Source organism: Heterodontus francisci, chromosome 7 (assembly GCF_036365525.1).
Source record: "Heterodontus francisci isolate sHetFra1 chromosome 7, sHetFra1.hap1, whole genome shotgun sequence".
In the NCBI taxonomy this organism is placed as follows: Eukaryota; Metazoa; Chordata; class Chondrichthyes; order Heterodontiformes; family Heterodontidae; genus Heterodontus; species Heterodontus francisci.
Window position 1 is genome coordinate 74,378,766 of NC_090377.1, and position 22,021 is coordinate 74,400,786.

General features: G+C 43.7%; 1 protein-coding gene across 1 annotated transcript in view; it reads right to left on the minus strand.

The window, feature by feature from the left end:
- The window catches only part of dnah9l (dynein, axonemal, heavy polypeptide 9 like), a 563,466-nt gene that overhangs the window by 131,485 nt on the left and 409,960 nt on the right, over positions 1-22,021 (minus strand). Inside the window, exons 63-64 of the mRNA XM_068036275.1 lie at positions 19,057-19,191; positions 18,517-18,690 (exon numbers count right to left, since the gene is read on the minus strand). Of these exons, the coding sequence (XP_067892376.1) occupies positions 18,517-18,690; positions 19,057-19,191 (309 nt within the window). The remainder of the gene's footprint in view (positions 1-18,516; positions 18,691-19,056; positions 19,192-22,021) is intronic.

The window sequence follows — 22,021 nt, forward strand, 5'->3', positions numbered from 1 at the left end:
AGTCATTCTCACCTCACCTACTGAGTTCAGCTCTGTTGTCCATGTTTGGACCAAGGCTGTAATGAGGTGTGATGCCGAGTGTCCCTGGTGGAACCCAAACTGAGCATTGAGAAGCAGGTTTTTGCTGTTAAGTGGCGCTTGATAGCAATGTTGACGACACCTTCACTTTTCTGTTGATTGAGAGTAAACTGATGGGGTGGGAATTGGACAGATTGTATTTGACTTGCTTTTTGTGAACAGGACATACCTGGACAATTTTTCACATTGTCTGGTAGATGCCAGTGTTGTAGCTGTACTGGAACAGCTTGGCTAGGAGTACGGCTAGTCCTGGAGCACAGGTCTTTAGTTACACTGCCTGGGATGTTGTCGGGGTCCATAGACTTTGCTGCATCCAGTGCCTTCAGCCATTTCTTGATATTTCTTGATATCATGTGGAGTGAATTGAATTGTCTGAAGACTGGCATCTGTGATGGTGGGACTTCAGAAGGAGGCCGAGATTAATCATTCACTCAGTACTTCTGGCTGAAGATGGTTGCAAATGCTTCAGCCTTGTCTTTTGCACTGATGTGCTGGGCTCCCCCATCATCGAGAAGTATAACAGGTAAGGCAGATGAACCTAGAGCTTGGATTAGTACTTGTTGCTATTACAGAGACTTGGTTGAGGGAAGGGCAGGATTGGCAGCTAAATGTTCCAGGCTTTAGAACCTTCAGGCGGGATAGAGGGGGATGTAAAAGGGGTGGGGGAGTTGCATTACCTGTTAAGGAGAATATCACAGCTGTACTGCGGGAGGACACCTCAGAGGGGTCATGCAGCGAGGCAATATGGGTGGAGCTCAGGAATAGGAAGGGTGCAGTCACGATGTTGGGGGTTTACTACAGGCCTCCCAACAGCCAGCGGGAGGCAGAGGAGCAGATATGTAGACAGATTTTGGAAAGATGTAAAGGTAACAGGGTTGTGGTGGTGGGTGATTTTAACTTCCCCTATATTGATTGGGACTCACTTAGTGCTAGGGGCTTGGATGGGACAACGTTTGTGAGGAGCATCCAGGAGCACTTCTTGAAACAGTATGTAGATAGTCCAACTAGGGATGGGTCCATTCTGGACCTGGTATTGGGGAATGAGCCCGGCCAGGTGGTTGAAGTTTCAGTGGGGGAGCATTTCGGGAGTAGTGACCATAATTCCATAAGTTTTAAGGTACTTGTGGATAAGGATAAGAGTAGTCCTCAGGTGAAGGTGCTAAATTGGGGGAAGGCTAATTATAACAATATTAGGCAGGAACTGAAGAATTTAGACTGGGGGCGGCTGTTTGAGGGAAGATCAACATCTGACATGTGGGAGTCTTTCAAATGTCAGCTGATTAGAATCCAGGACCAGCGTGTTCCTGTGAGGAAGAAAGACAAGTTTGGCAAGTTTCGGGAAGCTTGGATAACACGGGATATTGTGAGCCTAGTCAAAAAGAAAAAGGAAGCATTTATAAGGGCTGGAAGGCTAGGAACAGACGAAGCACTTGAGGACTATAAAGACAGTAGGAAGGAACTTAAGCAAGGAGTTAGGAGGGCTAAAAGGGGTCATGAAAAGTCATTGGCAAACAGGATTATGGAAAATCCCAAGGCTTTTTATACATATATAAAGAGCAAGAGGGTAACCAGGGAAAGGGTTGGCCCACTCAAGGACAGAGATGGGAATCTATGTGTGGAGCCAGAGGAAATGGGCGAGGTGCTAAATGAGCACTTTGCATCAGTATTCACCAAAGAGAAGGACTTGGTGGTTGATGAGCCTAGGGAAGAGTGTGCAGATAGTCTCAGTCATCTCATTATCAAAAAGGAGGAGGTGTTGGGTGTCTTGCAAAACATTAAGGTAGATAAGTCCCCAGGGCCTGATGGGATCTACCCTAGAATACTGAGGGAGGCAAGGGAAGAAATTGCTGGGATAAAAACAAGAAATGCTGGAATCACTCAGCAGGTCTGGCAGCATCTGTGGAAAGAGAAGCAGAGTTAACGTTTCGGGTCAGTGACCCTTCATCGGAACTCTGGGGCCTTGACAGAAATCTTTGCATCGTCTATGGCAATAGGTGAGGTTCCAGAGGACTGGAGAATAGCCAATGTTGTTCCTTTGTTTAAGAAAGGTGGCAAGGATAATCCAGGAAATTATAGGCCAGTGAGCCTTACGTCAGTGGTAGGGAAACTATTAGAGAGGATTATTTGGGACAGGATTTACTCCCATTTGGAAACAAACAAACTTATTAGCGAGAGACAGCATGGTTTTGTGAAGGGGAGGTCGTGTCTTACTAATTTGATTGAGTTTTTTGAGGAAGTGACGAAGATGATTGATGAAGGAAGGGCAGTGGATGTTATCTGTATGGACTTCAGTAAAGCCTTTGACAAGGTCCCGCATGGCAGACTGGTACAAAAGATGAAGTCACACGCGATCAGAGGTGAGCTGGCAAGATGGATACAGAACTGGCTCTGTCATAGAAAACAGAGGGTATCAGTGGATGGGTGTTTTTCTGAATGGAGGGATGTGACTAGTGGTGTTCCGCAGGGATCAGTGCTGGGACCTTTGCTCTTTGTAGTATATATAAATGATTTGGAGGAAAATGTAGCTGGTCTGATTAGTAAGTTTGCGGACGACACAAAGGTTGGAGGAGTTGCGGATAGTGATGAGGATTGTCAGAGGATACATCAGGATATAGATCGGTTGGAGACTTGGGCGGAGAAATGGCAGATGGAGTTTAATCGTGACAAATGTGAGGTAATGCATTTTGGAAGATCTAATGCAGGTGGGAAGTATACAGTAAATGGCAGAACCCTTAGGAGTATTGACAGACAGAGAGATCTGGGCGTACAGGTCCACAGGTCACTGAAAGTGGCAACGCAGGTGGATAAGGTAGTCAAGAAGGCATACGGCATGCTTGCCTTCATCGGTCGGGGCATAGAGTATAAAAATTGGCAAGTCATGTTGCAGCTGTACAGAACCTTAGGCCACACTTAGAATATTGCGTGCAATTCTGGTCGCCACACTACCAGAAGGACGTGGAGGCTTTGGAGAGGGTACAGAGGAGGTTTACCAGGATGTTGCCTGGTCTGGAGGGCATTAGCTATGAGGAGAGGTTGGAAAAACCCGGATTGTTTTCACTGGAACGACGGAGGTGGAGGGGCGACATAATAGAGGTTTACAAAGTTATGAGCGGCATGGACAGAGTGGATAGTCAGAAGCTTTTTCCCAGGGTGGAAGAGTCAGTTACTAGGGGACATAGGTTTAAGGTGCGAGGGGCAAAGTTTAGAGGGGATGTGCGAGGCAAGTTTTTTTTACACAGAGGGTGGTGAGTGCCTGGAACTTGCTGCCAGGGGAGGTGGTGGAAGCAGATACGATAGCAACGTTTAAGAGACATCTTGACAAATACATGAATAGGAAAGGAATAGAGGGATATGGGCCCCGGAAGTGCAGAAGGTGTTAGTTTAGGCAGGCATCAAGATCGGCGCAGGCTTGGAGGGCCGAATGGCCTGTTCCTGTGCTGTACTGTTCGTGTTTTGTTCTTTGATGGTCAGTTTGGGTTCTGCCAGGGTCACTAGGCTCCAGACCTTATTAGAGCCTTGGTCCAAACATGGACAAAAGAGGAGAATTCAAGAGGTGAGGTGAAAATGATTGCTTTTGACATCAAGGCAGCATTTGACTGAGTGTGGCATCAAGGAGCCCTAGCAAAATTTGTGCAGCCTTCTCCTCCAGTTAGTTGTTCAATTATCCACCAGCACTCAGGACTGGATGTGGCAGGACTGCAGAGCTTGGATTTGATCCATTGCTTATGAGATCACTCAGATCTGTCTATCACATGCTGCTTCTGCTGTTTCGTATGCATGTAGTCCTGTTTTGTAACTTCACCAGGTTGGCACCTCATTTTCAGGTATGCATGGCGCTGCTCCTGGCATGCTCTCCTGCACTCCTCATTGAACCAGGGTTGATCCCCTGGCTTGGTGGTAATGGTAGAGTGGGGGATATGCCGGGCCATGAGGTTACGGCTTGTGGTTGAATACAATTTTACTTCTGATGATCTATAGCGCCTCATGGATGCCCAGTTTTGAGCTGCTGCATCTGTTCTGAATCTATCCTATTTAGTATGATGGATGGTATCCTGAGTGGTGAAGTTGGGTCTTCGTCTCCACAAGGAATGTGGGGTGGTCAATCCTAGCAATACTGTCCTGGACAGATGTATCTGTGACAGGTAGATTGGTGAGGGCGAGGCCAAGCAGGTTTTTCCCTCTTTTTGGTTCACTCACCACCTGCTGCAGAACCAGTTTAGCAGCTATGTCCTTTAGGGCTCAGCCAGCACAGTCTGTAATGGTGCTACCGAGCCATTCTTGGTGATGGGCATTGAAGGCATGGATTAATCAGGGATAGTCAGCAGAAATTTGTTAAGGTAAAAGCAAAATACTGCAGATGCTGTAAATCTGAAATAAAAACAAGAAATGCTGGAAATACTCAGCAGGTCTGGCAGCATCTGTGGGGACTGAAGCAGAGTTAACATTTCAGGTCAGTGACCCTTCTTCAGAACTAACAAATATTAGAAATGTAAAAGGTTTTAAGTAAGTAAAGCGGGGGTGGGGCGAGAGATAACAAAAGAGAAGGTGTTGACAGGACAAGGTCACAGAGGTTGATAGGTAAATTGGCCATTATAAGATGGTAGGAGAATTGAGGGAAGTTGGGGATGTGGTAGGAAATATGGGAATAATGTAGGATTAGTATAAATGGGTGGTTGATGGTCGGCACAGAGTTGGTGGGCCGAAGGGCCTGTTTTAGTGCTGTATCTCTCTATGACTCGATGAAAAGAATAACTGACCAGAAGGTCATGGAACAAAGGCAAGCGGTATGTTAAACCATTAAACATGGCAGACTGGTCAGTAAAATGAAAGCCCATGGGGATACAGGGGAATGTGGCAGGTTGGATCCAGAATTGGCTCAGGGACAGGAAACAAAGGGTAGTAGTCGACAGATGTTTTTGTGAATGGAGAGCTGTTTCCAGTGGCATTCCACGGGGATCAGTATTGAGTCCCTTGCTGTTTGTGATATATATTAATGATTTGGACTTAAATGTGGGAGGCAGGATTCTGAAATTTGCTGATGACACAAAAATTGGCCGTGTAGTTGATAGTGAAGAGGATAGCTGTAGACTCCAGAAAGATATCAATCGTTTGGTTGAGTGGGCGAAAAAGTGGCAAATGGAATTCAATCCAGAAAAGTGTGAGGTAATGCATTTGGGGAGGGGAAATAAAGCGAGGGAATACACAATAAATGGGAGGATATGGAGAGGGGTAGAAGAAGTGAGAGACCTTGGAGTGCATGTCCACAGGTCCCTGAAAGTGGCAGGACAGGTAGATAGAGTGGTGAAGAAGGCATAGGGAATGCTTTCCTTTATTGGTCGAAATATAGAACACAAAAGCAGGGATGTAATGCTGGAACTGTATAAAATGCTGGTTAGACCACAGTTGGAGTATTGTGTATAGTTCTGGTCAACACGTTACAGAAAGGACATAATTGGTCTGGAGAAAGTACAGAGGAGATTTACAAGAATGTTGCCAGGGCTCAAATGTTGCAGCTATGAGGAAAGATTGGGTCAGCTAGGGTTGTTTTCCTTAGAACAGAGGAGGCTGACGGGTGACTTAATAGAGGTGTACAAAATTATGAGGAGCCTAGATAGAGTAGACAGGAAGGACCTGTTTCCCCTAGCAGAGAGGTCAATTACCAGGGGGCACAAATTTAAGGTGATTGGTAGAAGGATTAGAGGGGACACGAGTAAAAGCTTTTTCACCCAGAGGATGGTGGGTGTTTGGAATCCACTGCCAGAAATGGTGGTGGAAGCAGAAACCCTCAATTCTTTTAAAGGTACCCGGTCATGCACCTGAACTGCTGTAACAGGCAAGGCTATGGACCAGGTGCTGGAAGGTGGGATTAGATTGGGCAGCTAGTTTTTTTCCAGCCAGCATGGACACGATGGGCTGAATGGCCTCTTCTGTGCTGTAATTTTTCTATGATTCTTCTAAGTCCCCCACCCAGAGTACATTCTGTGTCCTTGCTACCCACACTGCCTCTTCCAAGTGATGTTCAACACGGCAGAGTACTGATTCATCAGCTGAGGGAGGGCAGTAAGTGGTAATGAGTAAGAGGTTTCCTTGCCCATGTTTGACCTGATACCATGAGACTTTATGGGGTCCGGAGTCAATGCTGAGGAATACGAGGGAAACTCCCTCCCAACTGTATACCACTGTGCCACCACCTCTGGTGAGCCTGTCTTGCTGGTAGGAAGGACATACCCAGGGATGGTGATGGAGGATTCTGGGACATTGGCTGTAATGTATGATTTGGTGAGTATGACTATGCCAGGCTGTTACTTGACTGATCTGTGAGATAGCTCTCTCAATTTTGGCACATGTTCCCAGATGTTCTTGAGGAAGATTTTGCAGGGTCAACAGGGCAGTAAGTGCCATTGTTGTTTCCAGAGCCTAGGTTGATGTCGGGAGGGGTCTGTCCAGTTTTATTATTATTCAACTTTTCTGTAGCTGTTTGGTGCAACTGAGGGACTTGGTAGGCCATTTCAGAGGGTAGTTAAGAGTCAACCACATTGTTGTGGGTCTGGAGTCACATGTAGGACAGACCAGGTAAGGATGGTAAATTTCCTTCCCTAAAGGGCATTAGTGAAACTAGCTTTTTGTTAAATTCCACATTTATTAATTAACTGAATTTAAATTCCACCAGCTACCATGGTGGGATTTCACCTCACATCCTCAGAGCAATAGTCAGGACCACTTTATTACTAGTCCAGTAACATTACCATTACACCGCTGTTCTGTCAAGGTGGGGCTGCAACTGCTGTCATGGAGTTGGCCACTACTTCCAAGCTGGAAAGAATGGGCACTAAGCTCTGTGCAAACCTCTATGTCAAGTTGGAGTTGGACTCCTCTATGCTTCTTGACAGTGACAGGAGGCTGTCTGGCAGGCCTGACAATGGATCAAGCATTTTTATGTGCACGGCCATCAGCCTTTTCCCGTATGCCGCCCATCAAGGTTCTCATCAGAGTCTTCTGCAGCAGAATTCATCTGCAACATTGTCCTCCACTGAGCTGGCACGTGTGCTATCCTTTAGAATCATAGAATCATATAATTTTTATGGCACAGAACGAGGCCACTTGGCCCATTGTGTCTGTGCTGGCCCTGGCCTGGATGCAGCCCATTTGTCCCTGGTGAATCAACATATGCTGATCCCACCTCTATATTACTATGTAAAGTACACACTGTGCAAGTATCTGAGCTGGTGGCTGCAAGTGCAAGATTAAGTGATGGTTCTTCATCAGACATGTGTGCTTGCTTGCACCCTTCATGGTGAGGCCTGCACTGGCTGGCCAGGTGGCAGTTATCGGGCATAAATACAGAAGGGTGAAGGAAGTTGGGGTGGAGGGGGGGGGCATTGGGTGGAAAGCAAGAGATCCATGGTCACTTCATTTGAGGCTTGCACTTCATGCTCAATTCTGGGATGAAGCTGAAATGCGATTTGACAGGGGGCTTGACAGGGTAGATGCTGAAAGGATGTTTCCTCTTGTTAAGGACTCAAAATAAGGGGTCGCCCATTTCAGATGGAGACGAGGAGGAATTTCTTCTCTCAGAGGCTCGTTAATCTTTGGAATTCTCTTCCCTAGAGATCAGTGGAGTCTGGGTCATTGAACATATTCAAGGCTGAGTTAGATAGATTTTTGATCTACAAGAGAGTCAAGGGTTATGGGGGCCTGCAGGAAAGTGGAGTTAAGGCCACAACCAGATCAGCAATGATCTTGTTGAATGACAGAGCAGGTTCGAGGGGCCGAATGGCCTACTGCTCCTATTTCTTTTGTGCTTATATGTAGGGTAGGAATATACAGTCATCCTGGACGTTCTCGGTGACACCAGTTGCAATGGCCTCAGTCACTAATAATTCACAGCACCGTCCCGCCAAAGGGCTCAGGAAATGCAGGTATGCCTGGCCCACTCTAATTCTCTGCTGTGCCTTCCTGTTATGTGCCACCTTGTACTGTAAGAGAGAATGGAGAGTGTCAGTGACTGCGTTGCAATGTGTTTAGATGATGTGCTTGTCATAGCTGGAGCTATGTGGAAGCTGCGATACATGGGTGTGAGGCTTGCAGTAGTGGTACTGTGAGGGTAAGGCGAAGCATCCGAATGGTAAGCACGAGTCCTGATTGCTAGAGATTCCTGATGAGTGTGTGATGGGGGTGTAGTGCATTGAGTGTCATGTGTGGTCGGTAGGATATGGCATTTGAAGATGCATTCACTGACCTTGACCACACATGTGAGGTCATTGACCTTTTTCTGGCATTGGAGCTAGGTGCTCAGAGCCAGACTCCTTGAATTGACCTCCGTGGCTATCTGCTCATCATTTTGCAGTGTGTGCCCGAAAGGCCTCCTGACCCCCTGTGGAAATATGACCTGACTCCTCCTTTCCACCTCCTGGACTGAGGCTTCAGCACAGCATCAGAGAACCAGGGAACTTTATCTGGCCTGCTTCATTGCTCCTCTTTCTTCCTTGTGAGAAATAACTTTGGAGACAGTTCCAGCACTTGATGCAGTTTCCCTTTTAAGAGGTGTAGGCTGGCTTTAACTCACACTAGCCACACACACACTTGGGCTCCCTGATGAATACGCAGCCACTCAGCAGTGTGTTTAGTGCTGGGCTGCATGCTGCAATCATGGTGATAAGCAAGCAAGATGAAGTGCGCATGCTGTCTGCATCATCTTGATCGGGCACAGGGTAATCGCACATCGTAATCCCTATGCTTGAAAACTGGCACTATTGAATTTTTAGCTCAAAGTGCGTACAACTTCCGTTTAAACCTAAGATTCCCCACATAGAGAGAGAGAAATTCCTTTATTTATCCTACAGTCAAAGACAGCTAGCCACTGCCCACTATGATTTTTCCCAGAGGATAAAATAATTTTAAGCCAATATCAGCTGAAACCATTTGGAAAGGAGGCAAGTGAAGATAAAATCTTGTTCGAGAGAAAGTAAGTTATGTGAACCAACTCATATTCTTCAACTACAAACTCCTTATTAGCTCATTAGACAGTGGCATTGGTGGCAGCAGAGAGCCTAACAGGATCATAAACAACTTTAAAAATATTAAATGTCACACTCAGACTGAATTTAAAGACTACTATACAGAACATCGAAATTTATAAATAAATCTGTAACAAAGGCAGATTAATTAAGAGTGTGACAACATATTAAAATCTGTGCTACTGAATAAAGTTACTGGATGGAAATTGACTGTGTACCTGTGATAAAGTTTAGTCAATTTCTGATCTCAGAAGTGCCACCTTGTGCAAGTACTATGCAGAGGCCTACAGATTCTCCTCAGACAGAATGGGAAACATCGGATAGAGAGTCACTCTTGGCCACTGCCAACCACAAAGGGCTGGAATGTACTTCCACTACCTTGCCTGGAATTGGCAGAATAGGGAGCACATGTGGACAGTGAGGCCTGGTCTAATTACCACCCTGACCTGCCATTGCAAGGACCATTACATACAAGTGCCGTATTTCCTTCCCATCACGAGACGGCTTGGAGCAGCCTGTTCTCCATCCATTTTGTCTCCTGGGTACTTACCTGTTGAAGGTTTTGATCTTCTGCTTCTTTGGATTTTTAAATCTTTTTAACATGGCTCCTGTGACACCACCTGGCTTTTCCACTGGGCCACTGGTGAACCCCCAGTTGTTGTCAGGAATCCTGCACCATAAATGCTTAACAACCCACAACCCAGGAAGCTGGGCTGGGGTTATGGCGAGTTCGGGTAGAAGGTGGAGGTCCCACCCCAACTCTGCAAGGCAGGACAAGAGAATACCAGCCACAAATGCTTATTTACAGTCCAACATAGGCAAACAGTTTGGGAGAAGTTGTTTGCATGTTCTCTAGGCTGGGATACAGCATTTTCCATGAAAAGCAGAGGGGAAAGGAAGAAAAATTTAAAATCTTTAGAAACATAAATTTTCTCTAGTTTCTGCCGAATTAACTGATCACGACTGGAGCAACATTATTCTCGGTAAATTGGGTTCATTATTCTTCAGTTAGGGGAAAAAAGATTCCTGATTACTTTGCAATGACCTTTGTTTGACATGTGTGTAAACATCTGGTGGACCGACGCACAGTGCCAGCAGTGTACACCATCTACAAGATGCACTGCAGCATTGCACCAAGGCTCCTTAGACAGCACCTTCCAAACCCGCGACCTCAACCAACTAGAAGGACAGGGGCAGCAAATGCATGGGAACACCACCACCTGCAAGTTCCCCTCCAAGTAACACACCATCCTGACTTGGAACTATATCACCGTTCCTTCACTGTCGCTGGGTCAAAATCCTGGAACTTCCTTCCTAACATCACTGTGGGTATACCTACCCCAAATGGACTGCAGCGGTTCAAGAAGGCAGCTCACCACCACCTTCTCAAGGGCCATTAGGGATGGGCAATAAATGGTGGCCTGGCCAGCGACGCCCACATCCCATGAATGAATAAAAAAAATATAGACTTGGGTTCATTATTCCCCTCCTATTGTTGAATAGCTTGCAGGCATTATCTATCAAGGTTTATGCATGAAGAGCTGCCACTCAGCAAGGAATGAAGAGTGCTCAGTGCTTGTAGAGGTAGTGCCCAACAAAGGAGGAGAGGAAAAAATATGATAAGAAAAGGAGGAAAAAATATATGGGGCTAGAAAATGCGTTTGCCCAGTGTAAGTGCTGGGATAGGCCTAGTCATATTCATGGCGCCAGCTGGAGGTGAGATAACATAAATATGACAGTCATATGTCCGTGCCTCTATGGGTGCATCTTCAGTGTCTGCCTACTTCAGGGCCAGCAAATTTTGCATTGTGTGCCGGGGTGTCAGAATATCCTCCAACCAGCGCCAACACATCCATGAAATGGCCCTTCAGTCTTCTTTTGTAAGGAGGCTGTGAGACTGTGGCAGATTTCTACAATCTTGAGGATTCAGACCATAGTCCAGACCTGAATCTTTGACTGTCATATTTATGTTACACCTACTTTTACATGCCCTACTGAGTTACCACTATTCGACCAAGCTGGGAACATTGGAACTACTCATTTGAAAGACAGGGTTCCAAACATGTGCCTCCCGTATCCTGCGAGCCTTGTTTAAGGTGGGCAGAAACTTTGCCCCTTAAATGGCCCAGTGGAAATGTTCTAGGAATGCACAGTTCTGGCCTAATTTTTATCTCAATAGATTTTATTTTCTTTGAAATGTTTTTTTAAAAATATTCATTCATGGGATGTGGGCATCACTGCAAGCATTTGTTGCCCATCCCTAATCACCCTTGAGAAGGTGATGAGCCGCCTTCTTGAACAGCTGCAGTCCTTGTGGTGCAGATCCACCCACAGTGCTGTTAGGAAGGGAGTTCCAGGATTTTGACTTAGCGACAGTGAAGGAATTGTGATAAATTTCCAAGTCAGGATGGTGTGTGACTTTGAAGGGAGCTTGCAGGTGGTGTTCCCATGTATCTGCTGCCCTTGTTCTCCTAGGTGGTAGAGGTTGCAGGTTTGGAAGGTGTTGTTGAAGGAGCCTTGCCATGTTGCTACGGTCATGCAGGCCCCCACCTGCCAAGAATGAGTCACATTAATTTCGCAACATGGACATTAAATTTCAAATTGTTGCTGGGAAGAAAAGAAGGCTTGTGACAAAGGGTTGCCAGGTGCCTGGCTGGAAAGACATTTTTGCATAACAACAGACAGTGCTGTAGACAAAGGAGCTATTACCTGCTCCAATTCAATCCACAAACAGACGTGGTCAGACCAGTTAGTCACATGACTAACTGGCTGTTGCAGTTTTGAACTGAGAGTCTGCAAAAAGAAAGCTGAGTGTTCCTGGACTGAAGAAGACCTCCCGTCTGTCTGCCTGCTCCTATCTCTTTCTCGCCAGCTTCTGAATCCATTGAAGACACATGAACCCCAAGAGATAAAAGTCTCCTACAGTGAACAATGCTTAAAAAGAATATTGGGCCCCAACGAAAAACAAGATCGACCTACAAGCAAGCTTGAAGACTCATAACAAAAACTCTCCAGATATTCTCTCAAACTTTTCCACTTTATTTCTTCTTCTCTTTTCTGTCCCTATCTGCATGTGTGTATTGCATTTGCATGTTAGCGTGGGCGCCTCGTGAATCTGTAGGTGTTAACCGAATTAGAGTTTAAGTTTAATAAAATTTCACATTTCTTCTTTAAACCTAAGAAAGCCTGTTTGTGCTGGTTCCTTTGCATTATAATTGGAAAGCAGTGAACAAGGATTCACCAAGGGGGAGCTACAAACACAGTGTGTTTAAAATTACAGTAAGACCAGGTGAAGGCTGAAAGGGAACCCTAGACCTCTTTCTCACCTGGTCGTAACACTACAGTATCTCATAGATGTGCCAGTGGTAGAGGGAGTGAATGTTGAAGATGGTGTATGGGGTGATGATCAAGCAGGCTGCTCTGTCCTGGATGGTTTTGAGCTTCTTGAGTGTTGTTGGAGCTGCACCCATCCAGACAAGCGGAAAGTATTCCATCACACTCCTGACTTGTGCCTTGTAGATGGTGGACAGGCTTTGGTCAGGAGGTAAGTTACTCACCACAAAATTTCTAGCCTCTGACCTGCTCTTGTGGCCATAGTACTTACGTAGCTGGTTCAGTTCAGTTTTTGGTCAATGGTATCCCCTCAGGATGTTGATATTGGGGGATTCACCAATGGTAATGCCGTTGAATGTTAAAGGGGGATGGTTAGATTCTCTCTTATTGGAGATGGTTATTGCCTGGCATTTGTGTGGCACGAATGTTACTTGCCACTTATCAGCCCAAACCTGAACGTTGTCCACGTCTTGCTGCATGCTGGCGCGGAGTGCTTCAGAATCTGAGGTGTTCCAAATGGAACTGAACACTGTGCAATCATCGGTAAACATCCTCAGTTCTGTCCTTATGATGGAATGAAGGTGGTTGGGCTTAGAACACTATCCAGAGGACCTCCTGTTGTGATGTCATGGGGCAGAGATGGTTGGCCTCCAGCAACCAGAACCATCTTCTTTTTTGCTACTTATGACCCTAACCAGTGAAGAGCTTTCCCTCTGATTCCCATAGACTTCAAATCTGTTATGGCTCCTTGAAGCCATACTTGGTCAAATGCTGCCTTGATGTCATTCTCACCTCACCTCTGGAATTCAGCTCTTTTGTCTATGTTTGGACGAAGGAGGTCTGGAGCTGAGTGGACCTGACGCAATCCAAACTGAGCATCGGTGAGTAGGTTATTGGTGAGCAAGTGCCGCTTGATGGCACTACCAATGACACTTTGCTGATGATTGAGTGTAGATTGATGGGGCAAGAATTGGCCAGTTTGGATTTGTCTTGTATTTTGTGGATAGGACGTACCAAGAAATTTTAACATTGTCGGATAGATGCCAGTACTGGAACAGCTTGGCTAGGTGTGTGGCTGGTTCTGGAGCACAAGTCTTCTGCACTACATCTGGGATGGTGTCAGTACCCTATCCAGTAAACTCAGCCATTTCTTGATGTCACGCGAAGTGAATCAAATTTGCTGAAGCTTGGCATCCGTGATGGTGGGGACCTCAGGAGGAGGCCAAGATGGATCTTCCATTCAGCACACCTGGCTGAAGATGCTTGCAAATGGTTCAACCCTGGCTTTTACACTGATGTGCTGGCTTCATCATTGAGGATACAGATGCTTATGGAGCCACCTTCTCCTATTAGTTGTTTAATTATCCACCACCATTCACAACTGGATGTGACAGGACTACACAGCTTTGATCTGACCTGCTGGTTGTGGGATTGCTTAGCTCTATCAATAACATGCTGCTTCTGCTGTTTAGCATGCATGTAGTCCTGTGTTGTAGCTTTACCAGGTTGTTATCTCATTTTTGGTATGCCTGATGCTGGTCCTGGCAAGCCCTCCTACACTCCTCATTGAACCAGGGTTGGTCCCTTGACTTAATTGGAATGGTAGTGTAAGGAATGTGCTGGGCCATGAGATTACCGCTTGTTGTGGAATACAATGCTGCTGCTGATGGCTCACAGCACCTCATAGATGCCCAGTTTTGATCTGCTAGATCTGATGTGAATCTAGCCCCTTTAGCATGGTGGTACTGCCACGAAACATGATGGAGGGTGTCCTCAGTGTGAAGACAGAACTTTGTCTCCACAGGGACTATGTGATGGTAATTCCTCCCAATACTATCATGGACAGATGCATCTGCGACAGGTAGATTGGCGAGGATGAGGGCAAGCAAGATTTTCCCTCGTGTTAGTTTTCTCACCACCTGCCGCAAGCCCAGTCAGGCAGATATGGCCTTCAGGACTCGGCCAGCTCGGTCAGTAGTGGTGCTACTGAGCCACTCTTGATGATGGACATCGAAGTCTCCCAACCAGAGTATATTCTGTGCCCTTGCTACCCTCAAGTTGTTTTTAACATGGAGGAGTACTGAGTCATCAGCTGAGGAAGGGCAGTTGGTGATAATCAGCAGGAGGTTTCCTGGCCTTAAGACTTCATAGGTCCTGAATCAATGTTAAGGACTCCCAGGGCCATTCCCTCCTGACTGTACCAGTTTTCCTCCAGTTCTGTTTGGTCTGTCCTGCTGGTTGGGCAGGGCAAACTCAGGGATGGTGATGGAGGAGTCATGCTACAAGGCATGATTTGGTGTGTAAGACTCTGCCAGGCTGTTGCTTGACTAGTCTGTGGGGCAGCTCGCCCAATTTAGGCACAAGTCCTCCAGATGTTAGAAAGCAGGAATAAAAACAGAAAGTGCTGGAAATACTCAGCAGGTCTGGCAGCATCTGTGGAGAGAGAAGCAGAGTTAATGTTTCAGGTCAGTGACCCTTCATCAGAACTCTAGACCTGACCTGAAACATTAACTCTGCTTCTTTCTCCACAGATGCTGCCTGAGTATTTCCAGCACTTTCTATTTTTATTTCATATTTCCAGCATCTGCAGTATTTTGCTTTTATATTATTGGGTTTTCCTTTTATTTCATTTACTGAGCCTTTTCAAAAAAAATCAACTTTTGCAAACACCTCACAGCTTTTTTTTTAAACTGGGGTTCCTGTGCTGACAGCACACTGCTCACAGTGATTGATTTGCAGCCTGTTGTACAGAGCTCTGTCCTCTGCAGCTGGAGGTGAGTTTTCTTTCCTTCTTTACACTATTTGGGCAGTTTTTCTTTTAACTTTCTCTGTTTTAGCTGTAAATAGTTTTTAAAGCTGTTTTTCTGTGGTGATCAATCTTGCATCTTGTTTTCTCACCACAGCTGCCCTCATGTAATGAGAAACTTTTTTTATGTTGTCTGATGCAACATAAATGAGATGCGTGGAGTCCAGGTTGTTGAAGATCTCGAACAGGTTTATTAAACAGCTAACTAACATATACAGTACAGAGCTAACTATTAACAGAACTGGTGTTGCAGTTACAGAGTGAGACTGGCATGTTGTTACATGACTGTATCCTGGTACTCAGCTCATTAGCATACTAAGAACTTAAAGGGGCATCACTCTTAAAGGCAATCATACAACAAAACTAATACCGTTAGATATGCATTATCCCCTGAGGAAGCTGGCTTATAAAGATAGCAGTAAGAAAGGTGAAATTAATTTTGAAATTGCGGAAATAAATGCTGGCCGCAGAGCTGCAGAAGACAGGCAACTGAGCTGCTTCAAGAAACTAACATCCAGCCAAGTTTCTTATCTAGTTTGAGGGGGGGGAAAAAAAAGAGTAACTGTCCTATCCAGTTATGGTCAATCCACAAATATAAAAGTTTCATTCTGTTGTGGTGTTAGCCTGTCAGAAAAGGAGACTGTATCTGTTAGATTTTGCTTATTTCCAAGATGGTTTAAGCGGAGTCAAGATTGTAGGTCTAATCATCTGCACTACAGTCGGTGGACTAAAAATTCAAGTACCTCTGTTTCAAAGCAGTGCCACATAGCCTACATTGATTGCCATGGGGTAGATAGTGACACCGGCCGCTACTTGCATGGACCTCCCAGATTTCTTCAATGGTATCAATGAGGAAGACTACAGGGGCTGCACAAGTAGAGGTTAGCAGCACTGTCTGCCCCAGGGGAATCAACGTAGTCTACATGGCACCGTTTTGAAGTGATACTATGCAAACAAAATATTAGCCTGTATTTATTTGTCTCCATTCTGGATTCTGACTGAGTCTTGAGGAGAACTAGAATTGTTGCAAAGCCACATTATCTGTCAAAGAAAAAGAACAAAGAACAGTACAGCACAGGAACAGGCCATTCGGCCACCCAAGCCTGCGTCTATCCCGATGCCTGCCTAAACTAAAACCTTCTGCACTTCCGGGAACCATATCCCTCTATTCCCATCCTATTCATGTATTTGTCAAGATGCCTCTTAAACATCGCTATCATACCTGCTTCCACCACCTCCCCCGGCAGCAAGTTCCAGGCACTCACCACCCTCGATGTAAAGAACTTGCCTCGCACATCCCCTCTAACCTTTGCCCCTCCCACCTTAAACCTATGTCCCCTAGTAACTGACTCTTCCACCCTGGGAAAAAGATTCTGACTATCCACTCTGTCCATGCCACTCAACTTTGTAAACCTCTATTATGTCGCCCCTCCACCTCCGTCGTTCCAGTGAAAACAATCCGAGTTTATCCAACCTCTCCTCATAGCTAATGCCCTCCAGACCAGGCAACATCCTGATAAACCTCTTCTGTACCCTCTCCAAAGCCTCCACGTCCTTCTAGTAGTGTGGCGACCAGAATTGCACGCAATATTCTAAGTGTGGCCTAACTAAAGTTCTTTACAGCTGCAGCATGACCTGCCAATTTTTATACTCTATGCCCCGACCGATGAAGGCAAGCATGCCGTATGCCTTCTTGACTACCTTATCCACCTGCGTTGCCACTTTCAGTGACCTGTGGACCTGTACTCCCAGATCTCTGTCTGTCAATACTCCTAAGGGTTCTGCCATTTACTGTATACTTCCCACCTGCATTAGACCTTCCAAAATGCATTACATCACATTTGTCCGGATTAAACTCCATCTGCCATTTCTCCGCCCAAGTCTCCAACCGATCTATATCCTGATGTATCCTCTGACAATCCTCATCACTATCCGCAACTCCACCAACCTTTGTGTCGTCCACAAACTTACTAATCAGACCAGCTACATTTTCCTCCAAATCATTTATATATACTACAAAGAGCAAAGGTCCCAGCACTGATCCCTGCGGAACACCACTAGTCACATCCCTCCATTCAGAAAAGCACCCTTCCACTGCTACACTCTGTCTTCTATGACAGAGCCAGTTCTGTACCCATCTTGCTAGCTCACCTCTGATCCTGTGTGACTTCACCTTTTGTACCAGTCTGCCATGAGGGACCTTGTCAAAGGCTTGACTGAAGTCCATATGGACAACATCCGCTGCCCTTCCTTCATCAATCATCTTTGTCACTTCCTCAAAAAACTCAATCAAGTTTGCGAGACACAACCTCCCCTTCAAAAAACCATGCTGCCTCTCGCTAATAAGTTTGTTTGTTTCCAAATGGGAGTAAATCCTGTCCCGAAGAATCCTCTCTAATAATTTCCCTACCACTGACATAAGGCTCACCGGCCTATAATTTCCTGGATTATCCATGCTACCCTTCTTAAACAAAGGAAGAACATTGGCTATTTTCCAGTCCTCTGGGACCTCACCTGTTGCCAATGAACTATCACATATTGCAAGAAGCCGAAGACTGTGTAAATACTGGATTGCCAGACCAACTTTTTCAAGTTGGGCTTCTGCTTGTGGGGTACATCCAAAAGAACCAAGAGACATGATTAAACTGGTTAAGGTAAAAAAAAAAGCAACTAGTTTAGCTGGTAGACTCAGCAAAAACCAATTACATAATAGTATAGTGTTTCGCCTTTATGTTGTCTTCTGGTTCCCAGATGTTGGAAAGAATCACACTTTAAAACTTGGAAAAGGCTGGAGTCAGTCTTGTTTATTTCAGCACCATGATCTGGTGATAGACCTGATTCAACTGGTTCTAGTGTTACATATAACATGACTCCCCAGTGCAGCTGTGAATGTCCCCCTCCACTGGAACACTTACACATAACAACTAGTTCCCAGCTAATTAGTTCCTAACATTTTACAGATAGTATAACAATATATAACATATAGAGTCGTAAACATATGTTTATCTTGCTTGTGATTTTTGCTGTGCAGATAATTCAGATTAAAAACAAATTTATGATCAACTAAATATGCTTCAGTTCCTAAAGATAACCCCTAAGTTTACCAAACCAAAGGTTTTTGAAACTGTCTATGGTCTGGGTATAATTGAAAATTTTAATAGGTGACATAGGTACAATAAAGACCAATACTGTTGTGGTCAGGTTAATAACATTCATGATAAAAATAGTTCCAGGAACTGTTGCATGAAAACACATTTCACTACTAGCAACTAAAATATATACCTTTTGGCTTCTCAGGTAAGGCATCCACATGGTTTGAACAAGCTCATATCGATACCTCTTTGAGAAGGAGCCAGCATAAGAAATGAAAGCTGCCATCAAAAGAACATCGCCACAGAGAGTTTCCTCCTGCTCATGATACTGTGTGACAGACTGAGCCCAGCGCACATTCTCTGACTACCGTATGAAAATCAAAAAATGTAAAACATTAGTAAATGTTCACACAACAGAATATGAAAAAATATAGACTGGTGAATTATCCTTATTTTCTTTTGATGTAAATGAAGCTAAGCAGCATACATCTTATAAACAATATCATGACAAATGTTCCCTTTTACATTGCAGTATTTCGGTTTTAACAACTGTAACAATATTTTATTAAAAGGCTGAAGAGTATGTTAAAATAGAACTAAGGATAGCCAAATGTATTAATGTATTTAAAGCAGTTTGGCTGTTTTGAATTATTACGACCATTTTGAGATGAACAGCACACCATAAAACAATAAGTACATTACTGCACTAGGTAGTTTCATACGGTCTCACCTCTAGACCTTTCACTAATCTGTTAGCCAGTTCAATCGACTTATTGGTTCTGTTCACTTCATCCTGACAACGAATTTTTTCAGATGTGGCCCTTTCAAAGGCCGCTGTCAATCCAGTCAAGCTCATGTCTAATTCCTTTCAATAATGAAAAATAGTTGAAAATAAAACAAAGTCTCCAGGTCAGTACTCCATTACAGCAGCCCTGCTCCTCCTAACAGAAACGGAAAGTCTAAAATAAACTTCTGGGCCATTTCTGGCTCCTTTTCCCACTGTCTCCATCTGGTGGGAAAGCCACAGTGGCTTCATCTCCCAGGCCTCCAGTTAAAATTGCTGTTAGGTAATCAATTACATCATCGGGACATGACATGCATATGTAAAGGAGGATTCCACTGGCTTTGGGTGGGTATCCTTGCTGCTGCTCAGTAGAACAGGTTAAAATTCAAACAATGGTATTATGGCAGCTTTCTGACATGTATGTAACCTGGGTGATTTAACTCCTCACCTGTCTGGCAGAAGGGTTAAAACTGCTCGCATGCATTCACTTGAAAAGTTCAAACATTGTTCTGTGCCAGAATGTTCTTTCTGCAGAACTTATGCCAGTGAAATATCCCTGGTATAGAAATCTGCTACAATTTTCAATAGGCATCATTGTACTTGTATATCTTGTGTATGCATATCATTTATTATTCATGTAAATAATATTTGAATAATTAATGCATTTTGACATCTATTGGCGATAATATATGGCACGCTATAAGAACATGGTCACGCAACCATTGGTTGCTTACTAAGGCAGCCAATATGTCTGCTTCACTCTAAAAGGAGGAGAAAGCTGCATCATTTCCCAGTCAAAATAAAAAGTAAACCGTGTCCATGAGGGGAAAAGAAATGAGAAAAGACTACTTTTATCTGCAACCTCTTCAGAGGCAAGATTGTGCAGAAAAAAATGAAAAAGCGAAATTACCTCACAGAAAAGGCACGTTCCATAGTACTTTAATTTCTGAAATAGTTTTAAGCTAAATAAAACCTGCCAAATCAACACTCACTGAGGACGAGAGTACTAAAGAATAAAATGGTAATGAGTACAACTTGTTTGAGTTCTTAGCTATCACAGCTTCTGCATTTTGATTCAATTTTTATTCCTGCTGACTCTGAATTTAACCAGTGTTGAAGACATATATTACCACGTTTACAAAAGCAAAATACTGCGGATGCTGGAAGTCAGAAATAAAAACAGAAAATACTGGAAATAATCAGGTTAGTTAGCATCTATGGGGATAGAAACAGAGTTAATCTTTTAAGTTGATGACCTATTGTCAGAGTAAATGGTGTGCAAATGTAAAGGATCATTTCCAAGAATACAAGGTTTTTACTACAATTTTTACATATTACTATGCATACTTGGAAATTATCTTTTAACTATTGTACACAATTTAGTCTCAAGATTTTATTTAAATAAGACAGAATGTACAGATCAGAAACTATTTTTCATGTTTCAAAAACAATGCATTAAATTTCATACTGTAATGTTAAAATGAAAATAGGAATTAAAATACATAAAATATTAATATGTATTTACTATTTCAAATGTATGAAGAAAATGCTGCCATATCTATGCTGTTTGAGTATTACAAATGATTTTAAATATGAAAAAGCATATGTACTTTGTTCTTTACATATTAATATGAGTAGTCTGAGAATAAATGCACATGCATATTGTGATGTTTGCAGATAATTTCAAAGTAGCTCCATTTTCTCTCTGAATCTCTTTGTATTTGAAGTGCTGCCCTTTTCAAAACAAGTGAAAGTTCAATCAAGTTTTGGTGCCATGATGATCAAACAGTGTCACATCACTATGGCAATGTCTGCCAGGGCCACAAATGCAGATCAGCTTTAATTGTACTAGGCCTTATTGCTGGTGCATGTCAATCAGAACCTATGAATTGAAGAAAATTTGCTCTGTTCATTCTGTTAAATGATGTATCCAATTAAACCTGTTAGAATTCATGATCTTCAGTCAAGGTTAAATGAAAGTAGTTACTCCTGTCAGCTATGTGATTAAATGCTGCCTACATCAGGCACATTTATGTGCGAAATTAAAATTTTGTCTAAAGCATGAATCTTTATGCATGCCAGTTAATTATCTTGCAGTCCTTCTACACATTAAATGCCCAGTACATTTGTTCTTAATCATCAGGTGCAATTTAAAATACACTTCATACCCAGCATTTAACTAGATTCCTCCATTTTAATGAATTCTGTTATAGCTGAAAATGTTACTCTTTTCGTGGGTTTGGCTGTTGCTACATTATTATAGATTATCAAAATTCAAAGGTGTAGAAACTATTCACCTTACCAAAAGTAAAATTTTTATTATTTGAGAGAGAAATATTTAAAAGGAATCCTGTTTGATACAACTTAGGTAACGATCCATGATCTAATGTACAATGGTATGGTGTCTTGCATTTTTAGGTGTTCATTTTCTAATATCCTTGGTGCTGTGAATCCATGCAGTCCTTTGAATGTCACACCCTGAAAGTAGTTACAACTGTAAAATTCTCTGTCAATGACATTTTTGTTAAATGGGGCTGTGCGATTTTTTTAAAATTCAAGATAACAGTTGAAGTTCTGTTTCCAGCATCTACGCATACCTGTATAAGGGGCAGGCAAAATCAGTGATTAAAAATCTTAGCTCTGTCTAAGCCCATCTGAGTTTATTGGAGTTCTTAAATATTATACTTCAAGTGTGATTTTGTAGCTGATTCAAATGGAAGAGTTTTAAATACTTAACACATTTTATCCAGAAGTACTTTGGGGCATTTTTACTTTTTAAAATTTTCTTCTTAGCTATGTCCCCAAACCACAGTGACCTTCTTGGTAAGAAGGATGCACTTTTGCAACTCAGAGATATCCAAAGACACCATCAATGCCAGCCGTTGACTGTGCTTCATGATGGAATGATGTA